General features: G+C 36.9%; 1 protein-coding gene and 1 long non-coding RNA gene across 2 annotated transcripts in view; one reads left to right on the top strand and one right to left on the bottom strand.

The window, feature by feature from the left end:
* The window catches only part of LOC135217529 (uncharacterized), a 252,182-nt gene that overhangs the window by 143,100 nt on the left and 88,223 nt on the right, over positions 1–20,859 (top strand). The window lies entirely within an intron of this gene.
* Positions 1,233–20,859, bottom strand: part of LOC135217183 (angiotensin-converting enzyme-like) — a 32,050-nt gene continuing 12,423 nt past the window's right edge. The window contains exons 4-14 of the mRNA XM_064252902.1: positions 20,182–20,339; positions 18,042–18,250; positions 16,364–16,561; positions 14,880–14,998; positions 13,817–13,962; positions 12,701–12,809; positions 5,872–5,968; positions 4,273–4,376; positions 2,645–2,784; positions 2,071–2,193; positions 1,233–1,421 (exon numbers count right to left, since the gene is read on the bottom strand). Coding sequence (XP_064108972.1) covers positions 1,259–1,421; positions 2,071–2,193; positions 2,645–2,784; positions 4,273–4,376; positions 5,872–5,968; positions 12,701–12,809; positions 13,817–13,962; positions 14,880–14,998; positions 16,364–16,561; positions 18,042–18,250; positions 20,182–20,339 — 1,566 coding nt within the window. The 3' untranslated portion in view covers positions 1,233–1,258. The remainder of the gene's footprint in view (positions 1,422–2,070; positions 2,194–2,644; positions 2,785–4,272; positions 4,377–5,871; positions 5,969–12,700; positions 12,810–13,816; positions 13,963–14,879; positions 14,999–16,363; positions 16,562–18,041; positions 18,251–20,181; positions 20,340–20,859) is intronic.

The raw sequence follows: 20,859 nt of genomic DNA, 5'->3' as shown, positions 1-20,859 counted from the left end.
TCTCTCTCTCTCTCTCTCTCTCTCTCTCTCTACTCTCTCTCTCTATCATATATATATATATAGATATAATATATATATATATATATATGTATAATTTATATATATATATATATATATATATATATATATATATATAGATATATATAGATATTTATAATATTACTTCAAAGCAAGCCATAGTACATAAAGAAGTTCATTTGCCCAGATTGATTGTCATTCACAGAAAACTAAATTTGTGGTAATTTATCATATTTTTATTAATAGCCAACCTTGTTTCATCTTAAAAAAGAGAAAAAAACGGGCTAAAAAAAGAAATAAAACAGGCTACTGAAACGAGCAGTCTAATGCCTTTTTCTAGTCAAGGTAAATAAATTAATAAGATAAAATAAAATAAACAAAGGAAAGGGGCTTATCAACAGATGAACGATATTACTAAGTTTTCATACGAGATTCAGTTTCTTGCATGATTTTGATAGCATTTTATTCATAATGATTTCCGAGATTCGTTTCGACAATCAGACATATCCAGCGACAAACACTCGTGTTGTCATTAACTCAGTTTATACAGATAGGCGTAGATATTCATGAAAATCAATTCACTTGAAATCTTCCTTATCGTAGTAATAAGTAATGGATGCAGATGTTCATAAGTTTGTTGTAACATTCCAGAGAGAGAGAGAGAGAGAGAGAGAGAGAGAGAGAGAGAGATGAGATGAGCGAGAGAGAGAGGAGAGAGAGAGAGAGAGAGAGAAGGCTCTGAACTGAATCGAGATACCTAGCCAGAGTGAATATACCTTAGTATTTCAGACGTACTCCATGTGTTGCCGATTTCAAAGAATACGGTCTTTATAATAAAGTCTATGGGAATGATGTCTGACACTGAACCGCTTTTCAGAGGCCCCCCCCCCCCCCCCCCCCCCCCCTCTCTCTCTCTCTCTCTCTCTCTCTCATCTCTCTCTCTCTCTCTCTCTCTCTCTCTCTCTCTCTCTCTCTCTCGTATGTCAGTCCGTTTCACGTTTTCGCTTTCACAAAGCATATACTAGCATTGTCCTCTCATCTAGTCAGTAAACTCCTCTCTCTCTCTCTCTCTCTCTCTCTCTCTTCTCTCTCTCTCCTCTCTCTCTCTCGTATGCATGTCCGTTCCACATCAACACTTTCATCTAGCCAGTCTTGGAGGAATAATAGTCTATTATTCCTCCAAGCAGCCAGTAAACCCGAATTCTCTCTCTCTCTCTCTCTCTCTCTCTCTCTCTCTCTCTCACCATCCCTTGCTCATATTGAGTTTTTCCGCTTCCTGAGACATCCAGCGTTGCAGAGGTGCAAAATATTCCAGCAGGGGCTGGGCGTTAAGTCGTCTGGTCCCTGACAGGGCTTCCAGGAATTCGGGCCACTTCATCGAAGAGCCTCTAGACATGACAGACCTGCGGACGACAAGAATACATTGGTCTGTTAATATTATATTTTCTGTGAAACATCTTTAAATATTAATGGTTTAGCGAAGTTAAATTAGCATGTCTGATATACTTCATCTGCTGGAATGTAGTTCATTTTGGATTGAAATGTTTAGGATTATCTCCTGAAATTGAGTTAATTTTGGACTGAAGTGCTTAGGATTAGAAGAAGTTAATTTAGAGGCATAAAGTTTTTGGTACAACCTTTTCGATTCACTGAATATTTTCACAACGTTGAAAATAATGCTGTGTGTTTTCCTTGATTAAAGTTAACACCTTCCGGGAAAAAAACTCATGAACTTCGAATACAGAGAATCTGATATTAAAATGTCTTGGATAGTACCTGTAATTGTTTACGTGAAATTAGTAATCAGAGTATAATTTTCAACCACACTAGTAATGGTACAACTAACCCTTTGGACTTTCGATATTTCATTAAATTAGTATTTAATGTAGTAAAGAACTTGAAATAGTATTGAAAATGAACCGCGATGTTGCCCTATAACGCGCGTGTTTAAGATTTTGTTCAGCAATAGCTGAATGAGACCTTTCGAAATCTGTCACTGTCTTGTTATTAGAATTTTTCTTGCCTGAAATTTATAGATTTATAAAGACTCACCATAAGAGTCTCCCAGCTTCCTTTGATCGGGCGATTGTGCATTTGTGTAAAGGAGACTTGTTTCCAGATATTTTACATAGGTTTTTGTGAACCTGGAATTGAGCTACAACCGCTATGAAGTACCTGCAAGAAAGGAAGTCCGTTGGTTATTAGATGCTAAGAAATTTTCATTCCTTTGTGTTCATTTTTCCCAAAATTTTCATTAAGGAAAAGAATATTTCCAAGAAAGCGTGTTACAGTTTATCAATCAGTTTTTCCCAGTAGAAAGTTTGTCAGTTTTTTATTATTTTTTTTTAGGAAGTTATTTAAACGTTTAATATTCTGTGAACGAGCATGTAAAGCTTAGTCAATAGCATATGGTATTACCAAATAAAACGCTGATACGGTTGGTCTATTTTATAAATTTTAATCTTTTCGTAAACTTATAAATTCTTTGCATTTCCTTTGTGTGTGTGTGTGTGTGTGTGTGTGTATGTGCGTGCGCGCGCGCTCATGCCTAGAGTAGAATTTTGCCTGTTGCACTTGTCTTGACATCGGCATTAAAATAAATCATTAATGTTACTGAACAGTCTACCTTATGTAAGGAGTGTTGTCGGGAATATGGAATTTCGCTCCTGGGTCAAAATATGTCTCATCTCGTGTAGAGGGAGGCTTCACGCCCTGGTACTTCAGCTTCAAGTCCCACCAAGCCTTGTTGTAGTTGGATTCGTCTACCTGTTCAGGATTGAGGACAGTCATTTGAAAACAATCACCTGGGGTTGAGCTTTTGCTTTTAAAATGTTCATTGGAAATGCTGTTCACTAGTAATCTTATCGCCTCCTCTGAAGCGGTAATATTCCTACTTCGTTCCTGTTGTTGCCTTAGTTGACTTTATGCAAAAAAAAAAAAAAAAAAAAAAAAATCATAATTTTGGTTTAGCACTATCTGTACCAACCTTGTTCATGATTATTGTTTTTATGTGTATATTTCTGTCTCCTCAACTTCGTTCTTTCTTTACGTCTCTTTTTGCGTATAAATGTGTTATTTAAAAAAAAATGACTGTGATAAGCCGATAGAGTAGTAGAAATAATTACAAAATTTGGTAATTGTTGTAACTCAGTTGAAGTTAATACGATTATCTTGAAAGTAAAAAGCTGGTAAATTGTGCAAATTTTATGCAGTATACTGAATTGCTCAAAAGTCAGGAACAAAAGTTCCAATTCTTTGTATTTTGCAAAAATTTAGAATATATTGCTATTATCATCATCGTATTGGGTACTTTGTAATAATAATAATAATAATAATAATAATAATAATAATAATAATAATAATAATAATAATAATATAACTTCCCATTATGCAGGAAGATGACCCGTGACAAGTAAAGTGTTCAAATACCCTCCCGTCCCTCGAAAAAAAAAAATTGATTGGCAAAAAAGAAGTTGAAATAATGTTCCTTCCGATAAGCTTCCTTAACCAACTCTACTCATTTTTTTAAAACAAATTTTAGTATTAGATAAAACTGATACCCTTATAATTAGTGTGGTGGAGTGTACCCTCAGGAAAAAGTTATTTCCATCCGTGGCCGGTGTCGTCCGGTGTACATAGTCTGTGATGCAATGCAGTATTTAAGCGGACAATTTGGTACTAATTATCATGTTTACGTTGTTACAAAAATATCACAAAGGAAGAAACTAGGGTTAATATTTCATGTTTGCTGTGTAGTTGCTAACAAAGTTTTGATGGTTTGTTACAGGTAAGAGCATAAATTATCCTTACCTTTATTTCTACTGCTTAATTGGAGGTAAATAATGTCCTTATTAGATATAGCTTTAATATATGTGGGTGTGAGGAATATGTATGAGTTGTGTGTGTGTGTGTGTCAACGGTGGAGGAATCAAATAATACTCAAGCACTCCTGAATATACTCTTGCAACTTCTAACAATTTCATCGTGAATAAAGTTTACTACCGACAGTAGAAATGAAACCCTGCAATCAGAAGTGGCTAATAAAAATTCCTAAGAATATGCATCACAAGCATTTAGTAATACTCATGAAATGTAACGTTCGTCGATTCAAAATATACTAAAACAGTCATTTCATTTTGAGCGGATTGTTCATGGCCGTTGAATAATTCGAAATCTTAACTGTTTTATTTTTCGTTATGACGAAAGTACAATCTATTCTTATAAGACTTGTAACAATCTGCTGCGCAAACCCACCTTTCCAGCGAAGACGTCCCATCGCCACTCGTCCACAACCCGAGCGAATGCAATGAGTGGCAGTTTCCTCAGTGCCATCTTTAGGAGGATTCTCGTCTCACTGACTGGAGAAGTAAAGATAAAATAGGTTTCAGTTCTTGTGATCTATTGGAAGAAGCCGTGTACTTTTTCCATAGCAGACTTTGTTCATATAAAAGATTAATCTCCTCCTGGGACAATTCAACAGATGTTTTGGTGATCAAATCCATTGTGATATTTATAAGATCCCATTGATCTCCTTAGTAAAGTTGTTGTAGTTATTACCTTCTGTTGCGGACGGGAAGATCTATCAAAACTGTCTGAACTTTTTTATCCTCAGGTATCTTTTCCTTATTATTCATACTTATCCTTCCAAATTTATTTTTCAATACCTAACACTATGGACTTACATTTCGGACTCCTTTTAGTGACTATTACCATATGCATCATGCTATCGGCTCTAATGAAAAGATATTCGCTGTTCAGATTTATCACTTATTGTAAAGACTATGCTTGGGTGTGTGTGTGTGTGTGTGTGTGTGTGTGTGTGTGTGTGTGTGTGTGTGTGTGTTTATATAGCGTTACCACAAATTCCTTAAAGAATTTTTTAGTGTTCCTTCTGTTAACCTATGCCTGGGCTTTGTAGTAGCATTGCATTGTATGTACTTTAATTAAAGTTTCTCTATAATTATTTCTGTTTTTAAAGACATTTGCTTTCTCCCAGACTTCCCACATTTTAATTAATGTCTTATGAGCTCTTCATAGTATTCAGTCGCTCATGCGCATGCTCAAGAGCATCGACCAGCTTTTCAGTTGTAACGCCTCAGTGTTGCAATTATTCAGCCAACTTATTTCGAGAAACCCACACCCAGTTACCATATCCCTACATCTGTGCTCTATTTTATTTGTCGTACAATTTTGTTGGTATTTCGTATCCAGTAGTACTCATGTTCTGTAAATTAGAACATTCCTAGATTAACTGTTGATATTATAATGGATATCTTCACCACTAATATAGAAAACTCAGATGCTATTGAATGCTTTGGTGGCAACCAATGAGCATGAACGCTCTTGTAGTAATCTTAATCACTCCTCGGTCTTTTTCACCTCTTTTTTTTTCACCTTTTTTTTCACCCTCTGCACCAGACAAGGGAATCTGTTCTTTTAAGTGCAGTCACTTTGTCTACATTTTCGTAAGAGACCAAAAATTAATCGTAAGATGATTGAAAGAATCTAAGTATTTTGTTAGGCTATTCTTTGTTCTATTTTTATGTGCAGCATCCACATTTCGAGAAAGGAGCTAAGTATGTGAAGGTATGAGACTGTATAGATTAACTCATTCTTGGAAAGCGGATGCCTGTAACTTCGGGGAAAAAATAATTAGTACATCCTCGAACCTTGGTTACTTCCCATAATTTCATATTCCCTAATCAAACTTTAAACAGTAGTGCACAAAACTAATCATCCTTTAATATCACAGACACTAGTAAATATCATCACTGTCATTAATTGAGAAGGTCGCTTAAACTCTCTTACTGTATTGGATGAAGCGATTGAACAAGAAAAGGATCCGATACTCACTTCTCGAATCCTTATCCACATTTTGTCTCATGTGGTTTACAGCTCCGAGTTGGACAACATCGCCGATAGTCTCGTGGGCCGCTGAATTTGCGCCATCCTTTCAAACAATAAAGAAACCTCTTAATTGGTTTTGTTATATTTGCTTTAGTTTTTAAAAGCTTTCTTCTATAAGAGTCGGTCAACAAAGTTGTTCTGGGAATCGCCTGAAATCTAAACTTTTAAGATTATTCTATGAAATTAAACATATTGTAATTTCACTTGAAAATTGATGTCTTAATTGCAACGTTAACAAAAATTGAATGAACAGAAACTCACCATTGCCCGTGCATATACCTCTAGTATGAATGTGTGTAGTGTATTATGAATATTTGTGTAAACCTTATGTGTGTGTGCATATTATGAATTTTTGTGCATTATATTTGTGTATTATTGAAGTTTTTGCATACTTGCAAGTGAAAAAGTGTATGACAGATTGGAAAAGTTTTGTTTTTCACTTATTTGTGTATGACCTGGGTGGCTGGTTGTAAATATCTATACCACAAAGTGTGTGTGTGTGTGCCATCTCACAAGCTACCTTACGCAGAGTGGTTACCCATTAACAAGCGTTCTGATGGATGTTTTCTGTACCATGGTGCTCATAGACTAGTCAACGTTTTCAGGGTAGCTCATTAACTTCTGTTTATAGACATTCTTTGTCATGGCCCTCATTGAATGGTGGGGCTTTAAAATATGTTTGTAGGTTCTATACTATGGACCTCGCAAAGTCATGGATCATTAACCTTTGTCCTGAGGCCCATTGTTTCATGGTCCTTTGTGGACCAACTACCAGTGTTTAGGGCATCTGTGTTTTCCATAGACCTCACAGAGTGGTGTGCCATCAACCTGTATCTCAAGGCCTCTCCACCACAGCCCTCACAGAGTTGTGGATCATCAACATGTGTACGTAGACCCTTTGTGGCCTGGCCCTTAGAAAGGTGAATCATCAAGCCACGTCCTTCGGCCTTCTGCACCACGGATCTTGTAAAGCAGAGTACCCTCTGCACCAATGACCTAGCAGAGCAGAGAACCATCATCCCTCATCCTTAGGCCTTCTGTGCCAGGGCCCTGAGAGAGCAGTGGACTATCAACCCTCGTCCTTCATCAGCATCCTTAGGCCTTCATGCCTCCACTCTCATAGAGTGGTGGACCATCAACCCATATCCTTAAACTTTATATGACATGACCCTCTCAGAGTTGTGCGCCATTAACTTGCGCCTTTAGTCTCAGTGTGGCACAACCCTCACAAAGTGGTGACTATCAACCTGTGCCTATAGCCCCTGTGCACCACATCCCTTGCTGAGCAGTGGACCATCAACCTACTTCCTATATCCTGTGCGGCATGGTCCTCAAAGAGTGGTTGACTATCAGCCTGTATATTACATAGTCCCTGTGTGCCAGAGACCTTACAGAGCAGGAGATCATTAACTCAAGCCCTCAGTCCTCCTGTGGAAGAGACCTCTGAGTATTGTACCATCAACCTGTATCTGTAAGCCCTCTGTGCCCCAGCCCTGGTTGAGCAGTGAACCATCAACTCTTTTCCTGCAGCCTGCATCCTTAGGCCCTTTGCACTACAGCTCTAACAGCAGTGGACCGTCAACCCTTGTCCATGAACCTGTGTCCTTGGGTTCTCCCGCAGGTTAAAGGGGACAGAATAACAGCATCACAAATGGCTTGCTACCATTCTTGCTAACATCTCTTTGTTTTTATTTTTTTTTATTTTTTGACTCTGCAGCAGGGTTATATGTATTACAGGCTGAACCCATGCTGGCATATGTCTAGCTTAGTCTAAATCATCACCATCACAGAGCAGTGTACCACAAATCCATATCCTTATGCCCTCTGTACCTTGGCTCTCACAGAGTGTTAGACCCTCATCCCATGTCCTTAGACCCTAAGTGCAACTGCCCTTATAGAGCTGTGGACCATCAATTCGTATGTTTAGCCCCTTGCAGAGCGGTGGGCCATAAACCTGTCCTTAGTCCCTGTATGTTACTGGCTTTTCAGAGCCAGTGCACCATTAAACCACGTACTTAGGCCCTCTGTACCACGCCCTTTGCAGAGCGGTATACCATCAACCCACATCCTTAGGCTCTCTTTGGCATAGCCTAACAGAGCAATGGACCGTCAGCCTGTGACGTTAGGCTTAGTGCACCACGCGTCTTAGCAGAGTGATGGACCATCAACATGCATCCTCAGGCCCTCTGCACTATGGTCCTCATAGAACAGTTGACATAAAGTGAGTGTTCTTAAAACTTCATCAGTTCCACTATTTTATTGTAAGAGCTTTCTGAAAAAGTACATTCACGCTCCTTTGTTTTGCTTATTCATACGTATAAAGTATCCTTTCTGTATATTCAGTAAGTGTTCACTATTTATAAGTGATTAAAGATAGAAATTATGATAGTAGTAATTATATTCTTTGAAACCACTGGCTAATAAAAATTATGATACTAATAATTATATTCTTTGAAACCACTGACTAATAATTTTATCATCATACACTGATCGACTTGTCTTTAAAAATATTTTACATTTAACCTTTTATATATAACAAATAAACCATAGTATGTAATGATTCCATATTGAGTCAGTATGACGTTCCACCGATAAAATTCTCCTTCATGGCCCATTTCTCCTCTAAGTGGAGTGTTTTATTTATTTATTTATCTAATTTTTGTGTGTGAAGTGGAGATTTTGCTTTTACAACTGGTTCACTTATTTCTTGTTGTGTTCCTTTCTGTTAGCAATCTGGATCTTAAGTCCTTTGCTTCATGTTCCATAGCTTTTACGAATTGAGTTTTTATTACCAATGTTATTTATTGGTTTACATTTTTAAGCATAATTACGACTAAGTTCTATGGCTACCCTGTATACTTTGATATTTATATGCGACTTCTTTGTAGCTGTATTGTTGTATGCTTGGATATGGGTAGTGTGCTTAAGTGGTCTGTGGTTTTCGTAGTATCTCTCATATCCATACTAAAACACCTCGTGTCTTTTCCTTTTGAACTAAGTTTTTTCTCGTTTAGTTGATCCCTTTTTTCTGCAGATCGCTAGATATCGTAATTTGTCTTCAAATCCTCACGCGCTAGTTTTACGAGTATTTTTTCTTGACTTTCCGTTCCGTAGGAAAACGTTATTTTTGCATGCTTTTTCTATTTTCTCTCTTTTTTTTCTTGGAGCTTCATAAAATGTATGCCTTTTTTTCATACGAGTTACTTTAAACCTTGTGTCTACCTCCACAAGAGCTGCAGATATGACAGTATCCATTTAAGGAAAAAATGCTTTGGAGAAAGTGGAAACATATTATTACTTACTCGCCTACAGTTATTTTACCAAAATATTACCCCAGCCATCAAATTTGGACGAAGATCGTACCTGTGTATATACCTTTTTATCTGCTGCTTAATTTATATGACTATCGGTCTGGCAGTCAATGTGTCGACATGTCCACAAGTTGTATCAAAGTGGCATTGACGAATTCCCACAGAATTTTTGGGAGATGGGGCTCAGAGGCAGAAAAAATTCAATTAAATTTTGCGGTAGGATTGGATCTGGTTGAAGAAGCCGAATGGTTTTTGTTGTCGTTCTTTAATGTTTTTCATCCGGTAAAATAGTGAGATTCGAAAGTTGATAACGTCATCAACTCTCAGATGAAGCTTGTCGTTTGCCATCATGTAAAGTTTAAAATAACGTATAGCCTAGTATCTTATCATCTTTCACTAATGTTGGCTGTCCTTATATCAGAAGATATGCATATATTTTCATGTGAAAACCATTTCAGTTGTAATATTTTCGTGTGACAACCATTTCTATTTAGTATCATAGCAGTTTTAGAGTGAGTACAAATGCACAAGTATCCGGTGACAAAGTAACAGAGAACGTCCAGAAAAAAAGAAAACGATAATATCAAGGTATCCTATTCCATTTTATATCCTCGTAACTGACCGCTGTATGTTAAGGATTATAGCCTATCGGCTTTATTCGTCAGAGGGTAACAGAAAGAACTTGTGGAATAATCAAGGCAGACTTTAAATTCCATATTAAATACATAATCATTATGTGCTTTAACTTATTCAAAATGGGCTTGTTTGTTAAATATCTTGTAAGTTAAAGTAGATTATTTCAGTAAGCCAAGTCATCTTCGTACAAATTATTGTTTATGTATATTCAAGTTATTGTTGCAAAAACCATAACTTGGTTTCATAAAAAAAAAAAAAAAAGAGTCTGGGCCTGTTCTACAGTTCTGTGAGAAATTCGATTATCAAAAAGTAATTGAAAAGCTCTTTTCTAATAGGAATGTGCAAATATGTGAGTTTTCGCAGTTCGAGAGAGTATGCTGGGTATCGCATTTCAAGCGTCTCAAAGCTTGATTCTGTGGTTTATACAGGTGATCATCCCAGGAAATCCATTAATAGTTTAAATTTATTAATTTTCATGATACATTCTATTATTCATATTTTAATCTGTTGCACGTTTAGATCTGCTCTAAGCAGAAATAAGGCTGATGTGCATGTTTGTTGGTATGAAATCAAAATTTTATTGTTTTTAATTCAGATGTTAGAGTATATTGCACCGTTCATATTGCTGTATCGTTTTATTCGTTGGATATATCACTGATGGTTTTATTTAATATCGCTTTTATCTATTGCTGTAGTATTTACAGTGCGTGTTTGGTCATTTACTTTGTTTTATGTTTTAAAAAATTGTAAATGTGACTACCAAGAAATAATATGTATCCTAAGTTTTTAGCAAATAGCGTAATGTATATGTGTTTGAATTCCTTTGCAACTCTGATAGAGATGGCTGAATTTGGATGCCTAGTTGTAAAAATGCGTTGGAATAGTCTGTTATCTTTAGTGAATTCAGAGTTAAGAACTCAGAAGGTTTGCCTCTGATGTTACAGATAGCAGGTCACTTCTGGAAAGCTGTAAATCTTCTGACTGTCTTAAGCCGATAAGGAAGCCACTCATGTTTCCGTTAATTCACTAGATTTAGCGCTACCAGATAAACCAGCTGTAACAAAAGGCCGACGTTGGTGATTTTATTGAAAGCTGGGCTGAAATCGTTGAGCCTGGCGGAGTTAGGACATTGCTAACCCCTTTACTTATTGTACCAGAAACGAAAACAAATGTGTATTAGCAACGTGTCGCCCCAACGGGAAAATGATAAAGGTGTCTGAAGAGAACACTGAAGATTTTCACATGAAAAACTTGAATCGGTGTCTCATAGATTTGAACTTTTTACATCATAAGGGAAGCTATCGTTTCTAGATTTACCGAGAGAAATTATAACAATTAATTAAAAATCAACAAAACGGAATGACCCCCATCTTTATGAGATCAAGAAAAAATCTTATGTTCCGCCCTCATCACCTAAAGCTGGTAACCTGTTCACTAATTCAAAACACAAAATGAGCCACAACATGGGGACTTGTCATCCTGAGCCACTTCTCACCAAATTTGATTTTCGTTCACGGGATATTGAAAAAAAAAATCCCATATGATTAGCGATGGGATCAACATTATGTTTTAAAACGATGTCTGGGATTCCTACTAGCACATTTTTTGTCGTGCACTAGTTCATCCCTTGATGAATTCCTTGATGAATCGAGATAAAATATGACCTAGGTTAGATGTCTTGCTCGTGTTCAAGGATACAGAGCCGTACATAAGTAGACACTATTAGAAACAAGATTAGAGGGCAGCAGAATAGTAGCATCGTGAGCACTGGACTCGGAAAGACTAGAATAAACTTAAAAAATAAGAACCAGAGAGGGGGCCTTCTCAATAAGAGAGCAAGCTGCAGAAAAGAAGAGTTGCTAAGCAGAAATTGAAAAATGGATTGGAAAGACACCTAAAGTTTTTTACTACTGATTAAGATAGTGGATTCCCTCTCAATTTGGAGCACATTTCCCTCAATAGAATTTTAACTATACATAACAGATTTAAAAACAAATATACAAGAGGTGTGAGACTCCCACGAGCAGTCAAACCGAGGGTCAGACGGAGAAGGTATTTGAATAACGAAGAGGCGGTGAAGTGAACGAATAACACATCAACAAGAGAGCAGTCTGAACTCTATAGCAGGAAAATTGAAGGGGTGTTTTGAATTTTGTGAAGAAAAACTCAAGTCAACCGATATATGGGCATGACGATTAGAAAAATGTGCTGGATATTGATTAATTTGTTCCGCGCTGTTAGTAACAGAAAAAGCAAGGCTATTAATACCTCTTATATACGTCTGAGTAGGTGAAATATCATTTTATGTAACTAGTAATTGAGTGCTTCTTTTTCTTATGGAAATACATTTTTGCTGACGGTGAAGATGCTAAGGTGCATGTAGCAAATGTTTTATTATGTAAGTGAAATAAACGTAAAATGTGTGTTTATATATATATATATATATATATATATATATATATATATATATATATATATATATATATATATATATATATATATAAACAGTTAATTTTGATTGCATGCTTTTCAAGTTCATTGCGAACTGTCGGAAATTTCGGTTGACAGTGAAATAATTTTTTTTTCCAAACATAAACATAATCGTTCGACTGGCTATGTATATATACTGTAAAATTGATACAATCTTGAATTTCATAACCCCCTTTGTCGGTAATTAAGATTTACTTTGTGAATGCCTGTACAATGATGAGGTGATTGATAAATCGTGAACATTTGTAAATATTTGCGTTTCCCCTCAGTGAGAGTTTGTTTTCAGAGTGTTCTATGCTGTTAGTATTCATGATTTGAAAGCATGCAAGATAACTTACCCGAAATATGGCTGGCTGATTGCTGTAGGAGTGGAAGTAATGTATGTGGCCCAGCTCATGATATGCAGCTTCTTGAATTTTAACGCGTTCGTTTTCACACAGCAGTAATCTGAGGGTGATAATAGTAGATGGCTATGTAAGTAAGCACGCTAAAAATATTTCAAAAATATCGTTTCATCTGTATACTTCGTTAATCAAAATGTAGTTAGGAATGGAAATTGATTATTTCATCCAATGATCGCAGTTTTTTTTTTTTTAATGTGTTTTGGGCCAGACGTGCTTGAAGACTTCATCTTTCTTGTGTAGAAAGGTCAGCGGACACCAGAAAGCAATATTACCTTACCTTGCCTTCACAGAAGTAACGTTACCAAGTCCTTTTAGCAGGTAAAAGAAAATTACGTTAAGAAAAAATAAAAAGACAGTCCCACCTTGTCGGCAGAGGCTTTGATCATACCTTTCGAGCCCCATGGTAATCCGTAATTGAATCGGAGACGGACATTGAGGAATTCATGATAAGCTCTTCTTTCTGGAGTCGTGAGATAAGGCGGTCAAGGGAAAGTTTCATTCGCGGATCCTTCGTAATCGCGTCGGCACCAATTTACAAAGCGTATCTGGACGTGATATTAGTACTTACATTCTAACTTTACTGTGTGAACTTGTGATTTGTTTCTGGTGACTGGGTTTCCCAACTAAATTGCTTTGCACGTGAGAAGTTTTAATTCGAGAGAGTACTTTACTGTGCATTTCGATTGAGACCTGTAGAATATATGGTTTTGAAAAGATCGATATTACATCTACATCAAAGGATGGCGGTTTGAAAGGTCCTTAAGTTACACAAAAAAGATACGAGTAATGTATCACAACACTAAATGTAAAAATTACGATTTGCAGCTTCCTGTCATTGCGTTTATGAATATTCAAGTTTCTTTTTTGTACATTGTTACAGAGATGAGGTCAAACAAGCGGTAAAAACTGCAAATGACTAATTAAGTGCTCGATTCTAGAATTTTTTCAGTTGATGATGATCCGCAAAGCAAAAAAAAACGTATATATAGTACACACCTTAGTAAGGTTCCGTTTCTTTCGCAATTAACTCTCAGTTATAATCGGCCATACCTGTAATCATCGGGATAGAACATATCCAAGGCTCTGGACTGACAGGTGGCATTAGGTGGTGCCTCTGACGTTCCCAGAACTGACGAAGACCAGAACCTGTCGGGTAGATGTGGAAATCCAAGACCCTCGAAGAACTTTTCCTCTTCCTGAAATATTATTGTTATTATTATTGAACTAAGGAACCTCCGTAACGAGGCTATAATATTGACAATTAAAAGCCACAACAGTGTTAAAATATATTATTATTGTACAATGCTAAAAATTACAAGGAGAGACTTTCGGATATTGCTCCGTATCCCTCCGTATCCTGAAGAGGGATACGGAGCAGTATCCGAAAGTCTCTCCTTGTAATTTTTAGCATTGCACAATAATAATATATTTTAACACTACTGTGGCTTTTAATTGTCATTATTATTATTATTATTATTATTATTATTATTATTATTATTATTATTATTATTATTATTATTATTATTATTATTCATGACATGAAATAAAAATGGAAAACTATTTTCCCTAATATTTGTACTACTGTTTGTATTGTTATTACCAAAGAGTTACACTTATTGTTGCATAGCTCTCAGTGTTAGAAATTATTACGTTTTGGACCAAATGATGCTTAATGTAATTATGACTGTACTAAGGTCTGTGGTCAGTAAAATTATCTATCTAATATTTATCTCTCTGTCTATCTATGTATCTATCTGTCTATCTACCTATCTATATTACTTGATATATAAATCTCTGCATTGAAATAAATCTATTTGCATTATACTGATCTCAGAACCGGTTGCCTACTGGGTGAGAGGGAATTTTAGTGTAAAAGCCGAGAGAAAAAGAAATGAAGTGAAGTAGATTTGGGAGGAAACCCAGCTTAATCTTAAAGGCTCCCTGTTTTTGTGGACAGTAGGCATATTCGATGGGATTATTTTCTGCACCTTATTCTGGAATATTATAAATAATTTTGTCTTTGTGAATACTTTCTGTCGCATATTTAGGAGAATATCTTTTAATTACTGTTCTCTTCAGATGTAGCTCCAAAGACTTCGGAAGTCTTACATACCTTAACAATCATTCGAGGAACGATGTTGTTTGTTATAACCTTCGGATTGCTTGTCACACCGGGTTCATCTGGCATAATCAAATCAAGCAGGGACTCCCAGTTTTGCCCCCACAAATCTCCTGTAAAAAAGCAAACTTTTTCAGTTTGTTGTATTAAGCTATTGATTATAGCTTACCAGTTCATCGTCTCTTTTATTTGAATTTATAACAAGAACCAGTCAGCTGTTTATACATTTCGAGCAGAACAACAGTTAGATATTTGGGAGATCCTTTCAAAGACTCCGGTAGTAAAGAATCGACTTACCTGTATTTATCAGTAACGACACTGAGAATCTGATATTTCCAAGAGGTTAAAACCATCGGATTTACGTTACCTATCTGTGAAGATATCTACAGAAGCGGAGATGCTATTAACGCCTCAGTGGCGAAACTCATATCAAAGAAGCACCTGACACTTACTGAGCTGTCATATGGCGGTGCTTTTGATACGATGATATGGGAAAGTTCTTTTTGATATTAAGTTGTTTTGAGGTTTTGCACAATTTTATGGCATCGTCATCTTGTAAACAAGGATAGCATTACCTGATATATTTTTGTTATTTTATATTTGGTATGAATGCTTTGTATAATAGCATGTTAGTGTATCGCGTAGAAGCTCAGTTCAACGGCATGAGGTTCATTAGTGCTTGCTACATCTGCAACCTTATCTATCATGTTTCCTTCTAAATTTTGCAGGCCGCATTTGCAACTTGCCAAGCTACTCTGTTATTCATTAGTTTGCAATTAGACGATATTTTACTTGTTTACCAAACAACAATTCCATTAAAGTGGATGTGTCTGTTCGTATTGATGTTCGTTCGTGCCCAATAAAAGGTTGTGGAGCTGTATACGTTTAGTTCAGATGTTTTGTATTCCTCAAAAGGTTTTTCCTATAAAGGTGTGTTTTGTAGTGAATGCACTACACACCATTATATTTTACAAATAAGAATGGGAAACATGACTATTGACGCAATGTTTTTGTTTAAAGTTACTAATCATAAATGTCAGCTTGATAGAACTTTAACATCCTAGAATTTCAATTTGCTGAAAATCTTCGTTAAGGTCCTGTGATATTCAAAACTGAGTAATTAATGAAAGATCATCAAGGACATATTACAACAGGAAGTTTCAAAGTTTCTCCTATGAAAAAAAAGGCCACTACTAGTAGAAAAATAAAATAAACCTGACATTATTTTAACACGGCAACCCCGACAAATGGAAATTTGAATTTCTCAAAACTGAAGAGTTCATGAAAGATCTTAAAGTACCCATTACTACAGAAAATTTTGAAAGTATCTCCTGTTAGGAAAACAAAGGCCACCACTAATAGAAAATTTTTAAAAAACCGACATGATTAAACACGGCAACCCAGAGAAATGGAAAGGAATCTTTATATTCATATATGTCCGGTTTCCTTCATTCAACGACTTCTTGAAGAACACTCACCAAGAAGGTAAACTGGAACAGGACCTTTTGGATCGACCACATCCCTTCCATGTCTTCTCACGAGGAAATGGCGGACGTACGCGTGGAGAAGAGCGTATAAAGGGAACACTTGATCGAAAAGGCTTCTCACCATCAGCCGGACGTCAGCTTCGTCTACTTCGAGTTCGGATCGCCAGGCTTCGCCCATGTCCTGATATCCTGCGAGAGAATGCCGTAGGGATGGTGATAGTGAATTTGAATTATGATACGCTGATGTGTTTGTTTCGGACATTTCTTTGCATGTTTGTGGTGTCCACTTAGAGCGATATTACTTTAAATTTGATTCTCTCTCTCTCTCTCTCTCTCTCTCTCTCTCTCTCTCTCTCTCTCTCTCTCTCTCTCTGTCATACGCGCACACACATACACACATAAGGACAGTACATAAAGAAATTGTGTAATAGTATATAGAGGTGTACATCTCATTATTTATCATTTTTAATTTTAGGTACGAGTACACTATATTATACCTTGATGAAGATTAAATTTGCTGATAAAATCGAAAAAAAAATTGAAAGTGCAATGATTATTTTTTCTCTTACAGAATCAAAGGTCTGTGGGGGGAAGGGGGGGGGGGGGCCGTGGCAGGATCGGTCTTTCAGCCAAGGTAAGAATTTTTCTATGCAGCATCTTTTTTTATCCCTCAAGGCTGTTTTCCGAACTTCTTTTTAAAGGATAATATTATGCACAAATTCTGTTTTAACACAAAACCTCTGAAACCTATGGAGGACAGTTAACGCAATGATCATTGTGGTTTAAATTGTTCTCACTTTTTACCTTCGGCGCAGGAACGAATGCCTGCTTGACTGAGAGAGAGAGAGAGAGAGAGAGAGAGAGAGAGAGAGAGAGAGAGAGAGAGAGAGAGAGAGAATCTGAATGATTTAGTTGTCTATATGCCGGATGTTTTGGCTGAAAATTCCATCCTGTTTCTTCTAGATTGATGTGTTCTTTTTTATCTTTCTCTGAGATTAATATATGAAAATAGCATAAATTATAACTGCACCTGCTTTTTTTATTAATAAATGGTAAATTAAACCTTCCCTAGTAATTATGATGGAAAACTAAAAATGATAAAAGTTGATGCAGTTTGAGGGACTTTGGTATTATTCATTCTATTTGTCAGACTAGAGTGAATTGAAGTTAAGTGGTCGGTCTTTTTTTCTGGGATTGTGTGTGTGTGTGTGTGTGTGTGTGTTTGGGGTGTGGGTGAGAACCAGATACAAAATATAATAGTTTTACCCGTAAAAACGTTCATATTTTAGTGGGAATAGAAAAAATAATTATATAAAATTAGTGTGACCCATATATGTTTACGCGCAAAAATCTATACACTGTTTTAGTTATTCACGGGGCCGTTTCAGTTTACTAATGCCTCAAAAATATTAAACTGCAGAGATTGAGATTGCCAGAATGATATGCGGGCGAATGAGCAACAAAGTTGACATTGATTATATATATTTTTTTTATAATTAGGGATTGCTTTATTCTATTTTACGCAAGAGTCGTCATTTCATATTCTATACTTTTGTGATTTTTCTGGTTAGTTAATAATAATAATAATGATAATAATAATAATAATAATAATAATAATAATAATAATAATAATAATAATAATAATAATAATAATAATAATAATACTTACCTCCTTCCTGGGCGGCGTTATTCATGACAATGACGGCTTCAGTGAAAAGAGGCCGTATTCGTGGCCCCACGGAGAGATGCCACGATTCCCACGCTTTCCTCAATATCTGGGCATCCCGACTGGCACTCATGAGATGGTTCATGTCCCTCTCAGATTTTGGGGCATCCGAGTAAACTTGCCTCATGGCATTCACCATGGAGGAGAGAGATCTGGGTAGTAAAAGGAAAATGGAAGTAGAAATCTCATTTATGAAGCGTATGTGTTTGTGTGTGTGTGTGTGTGTGTGTGTGTGTGTATGTGTGCGTGCGTTTTCAAGCTTGTGTGCATTAAGCTACAAATGCCCTTTAATATCCAATTCGCGCCACCTCGCAATTAATATATTGTCATGTGTTAACCGAAGGAAAAGTTTTCAGTTGATAATAATTTCGTCCTGTAGCGGATTCGAACCAGCATCCCAGAAGAGAAATCAGGACTTCTCTCTCTCTCTCTCTCTCTCTCTCCTCTCTCTCTCTCTCCGCGACGCGTTTTCGAACCTCCAAGCGGACGAGCAGAGACAAAAGGCGCATTCCTTAAACTCTAGAATGCTTCTGTTTATCTAAGAAGTGAATTGTATGCCTAGTTCTTAGCCTCCTGTTGTTGGTTACAGCTGAGAGAGAGAGAGAGAGAGAGAGAGAGAGAGAGAGAGAGAGAGAGAGAGAGAGCGGGGGGGAGGGAAGGAGAGGGAGAGAGGTTTGGGGAGAGATATCGCTATGTTAGTGTTCAATACTCCGTCAGAAATGCACGCCATAAAAAACGGAAGGCCTCGAAGAGGTAATCTTCACCGCACAGAGATGAAAGCCATTCATAAAATATTCTCTCTCTCTCTCTCTCTCTCTCTCTCGCTCTCTCTCTCTCTCTCTCTCTCTCTTGTTTTCGCGCTCGGTTACCAATCCGGTGGTCCGAATTTCGATTCTCGGCTCGGCCAACGCGGACTCAGAGGAATTTATTTCTAGTGATAGAAATTCATTGCTCGATACAATGCAGTTCGGATTCCACAATAAGCTGTAGGTGCCGTTGCTAGGTGATGACCAATTGGTTGCTAGCCCCGTAGAAATATCCAATCCCTCGGGCCTGCCCTATAGGAGAGCTGTTAATCAGCTCAGTGGTCTGGTAAAACTAAGATATACCAAATTCTCTCTCTCTCTCTCTCTCTCTCTCTCTCTCTCTCTCTCATTTATAATGGTATGTTAATTGATATAAACCAGATAGCTAGAGTCATCTCTTGGTTTCCGTCTCTTTGATATATGCATTTTCAAAATGAAAACCAATGCAGTGTGGGCAGTCGTCTTTGAGTGCGTATTGCCCAAAGTAAAAATGAATAAATACATCTGTATATACTTATTGACATTAGAGTTGACCAAAAGCCGACTAAAGAAAACCAACTACACTTTCTCCAACAGGAATCACTTTGTAAGCATGCTTAGTTCCGATGGAGATAATAAAACAAAAAAAAGGGGGGCTGGCGGGGACAGGGGCGAGAGTGAAGGAGGACGGAAGAGATTGTTATTTTGCGACCACTCAGTTCATCACTTGGGATAAATTCATGCGGCTTACTTCTTTTTAAAGGGAATTTTTGAACTTACTGTTGACTGTCTAGTGTAAAAATGGATCCAGTCGTTATGTACCACTAGAGGGAAGAGAGAGACAGAGAGAGAGAGACAGAGAGAAGAATGGCAAAGTCCCTCATAAATGATTTTAACGTTCTTATTTTTTAAAGGAGAGTTCGTTATGGCTTTATATTCAATTGTTTTGTGTAAGTTTGTGTTTGTGTGTGTGTGTGTGTGTGTGTGTAATATGTAAGATATATAATGTGTGTATAGTATAAAAACGAAGACAAAGAAAGAAAAGTATGCCGCTCCTTCAATTGCTAAACAGCAAACGAGTCGTTATTTCCCATCGACGCGTTTATTGTCAATGTCTACGTAGCTTAGATATCGGGATTCGAGCTCGGTATTCTTAACTGATATGTTAAATAGAACAGAATCTATTAATGTATAAAAAGAGCTGAATCTATTGTCATATAGAAAGAAACAATATATTACTATATAGAAAATAACTGAGTCTATTAATATGTAAAAAGAGAATGATTCGATCTGTATACCTTGCAAGCCGCGCGGTGTACTTAGGCCCACGGGAGATGAGATGGAGCATGCGCATCTCCGACTTGGTCAGCGATCCTATTTCTGATGCAAATCGGGAATCTCCGGACATCTGGTATAAAGAGTAGAGCTCCTCTAAGCGATATCGCTGCCACTTTGCCTGGTTGATGAAATCGTGTATTAGGGACCATGCAGTTTATATATTATTCTCTCTCTCTCTCTCTCTCTCTCTCTCTCTCTCTCTCTCTCTCTCTCTCTCTCTCTCTCTCAATGTGTGCGTGTGTGTGAGTCATTGGCTATGGGTGACTCAAGGACAGAAAAAATTTTAGCATTTGCATAACTTGCATTTCCCCATTTTTATACAGTTTTTGCCAGTGTTTTAACATATTTTAAACCCAGAGATATTGCCAGTTCTGTGGCAATATACAATACCTGCATTATATCATTTTGCTCATTATCACTGTTTCTGTGTTTGTAAATATGCTTTGATAAAATGGTTACAGTGAATATAAATATTTGCTGCTGTCAGTGGCTGTTATTACTTCCGTTTCTTGTCATTCAGAGCGTTTTTTCTCCTGAAGATTCCTGACAGGTGTCAGATTCTGGGTTGTAGAGATAAGAATTAAAGATCATCCTCGGATAAGCTAACAGAAGGCTGGCCGTGAATAACCAAGATTAAC

This window comes from Macrobrachium nipponense, chromosome 7, assembly GCF_015104395.2.
Source record: "Macrobrachium nipponense isolate FS-2020 chromosome 7, ASM1510439v2, whole genome shotgun sequence".
In the NCBI taxonomy this organism is placed as follows: domain Eukaryota; kingdom Metazoa; phylum Arthropoda; class Malacostraca; order Decapoda; family Palaemonidae; genus Macrobrachium; species Macrobrachium nipponense.
This window is presented reverse-complemented; position numbering and strand designations above follow the sequence as displayed.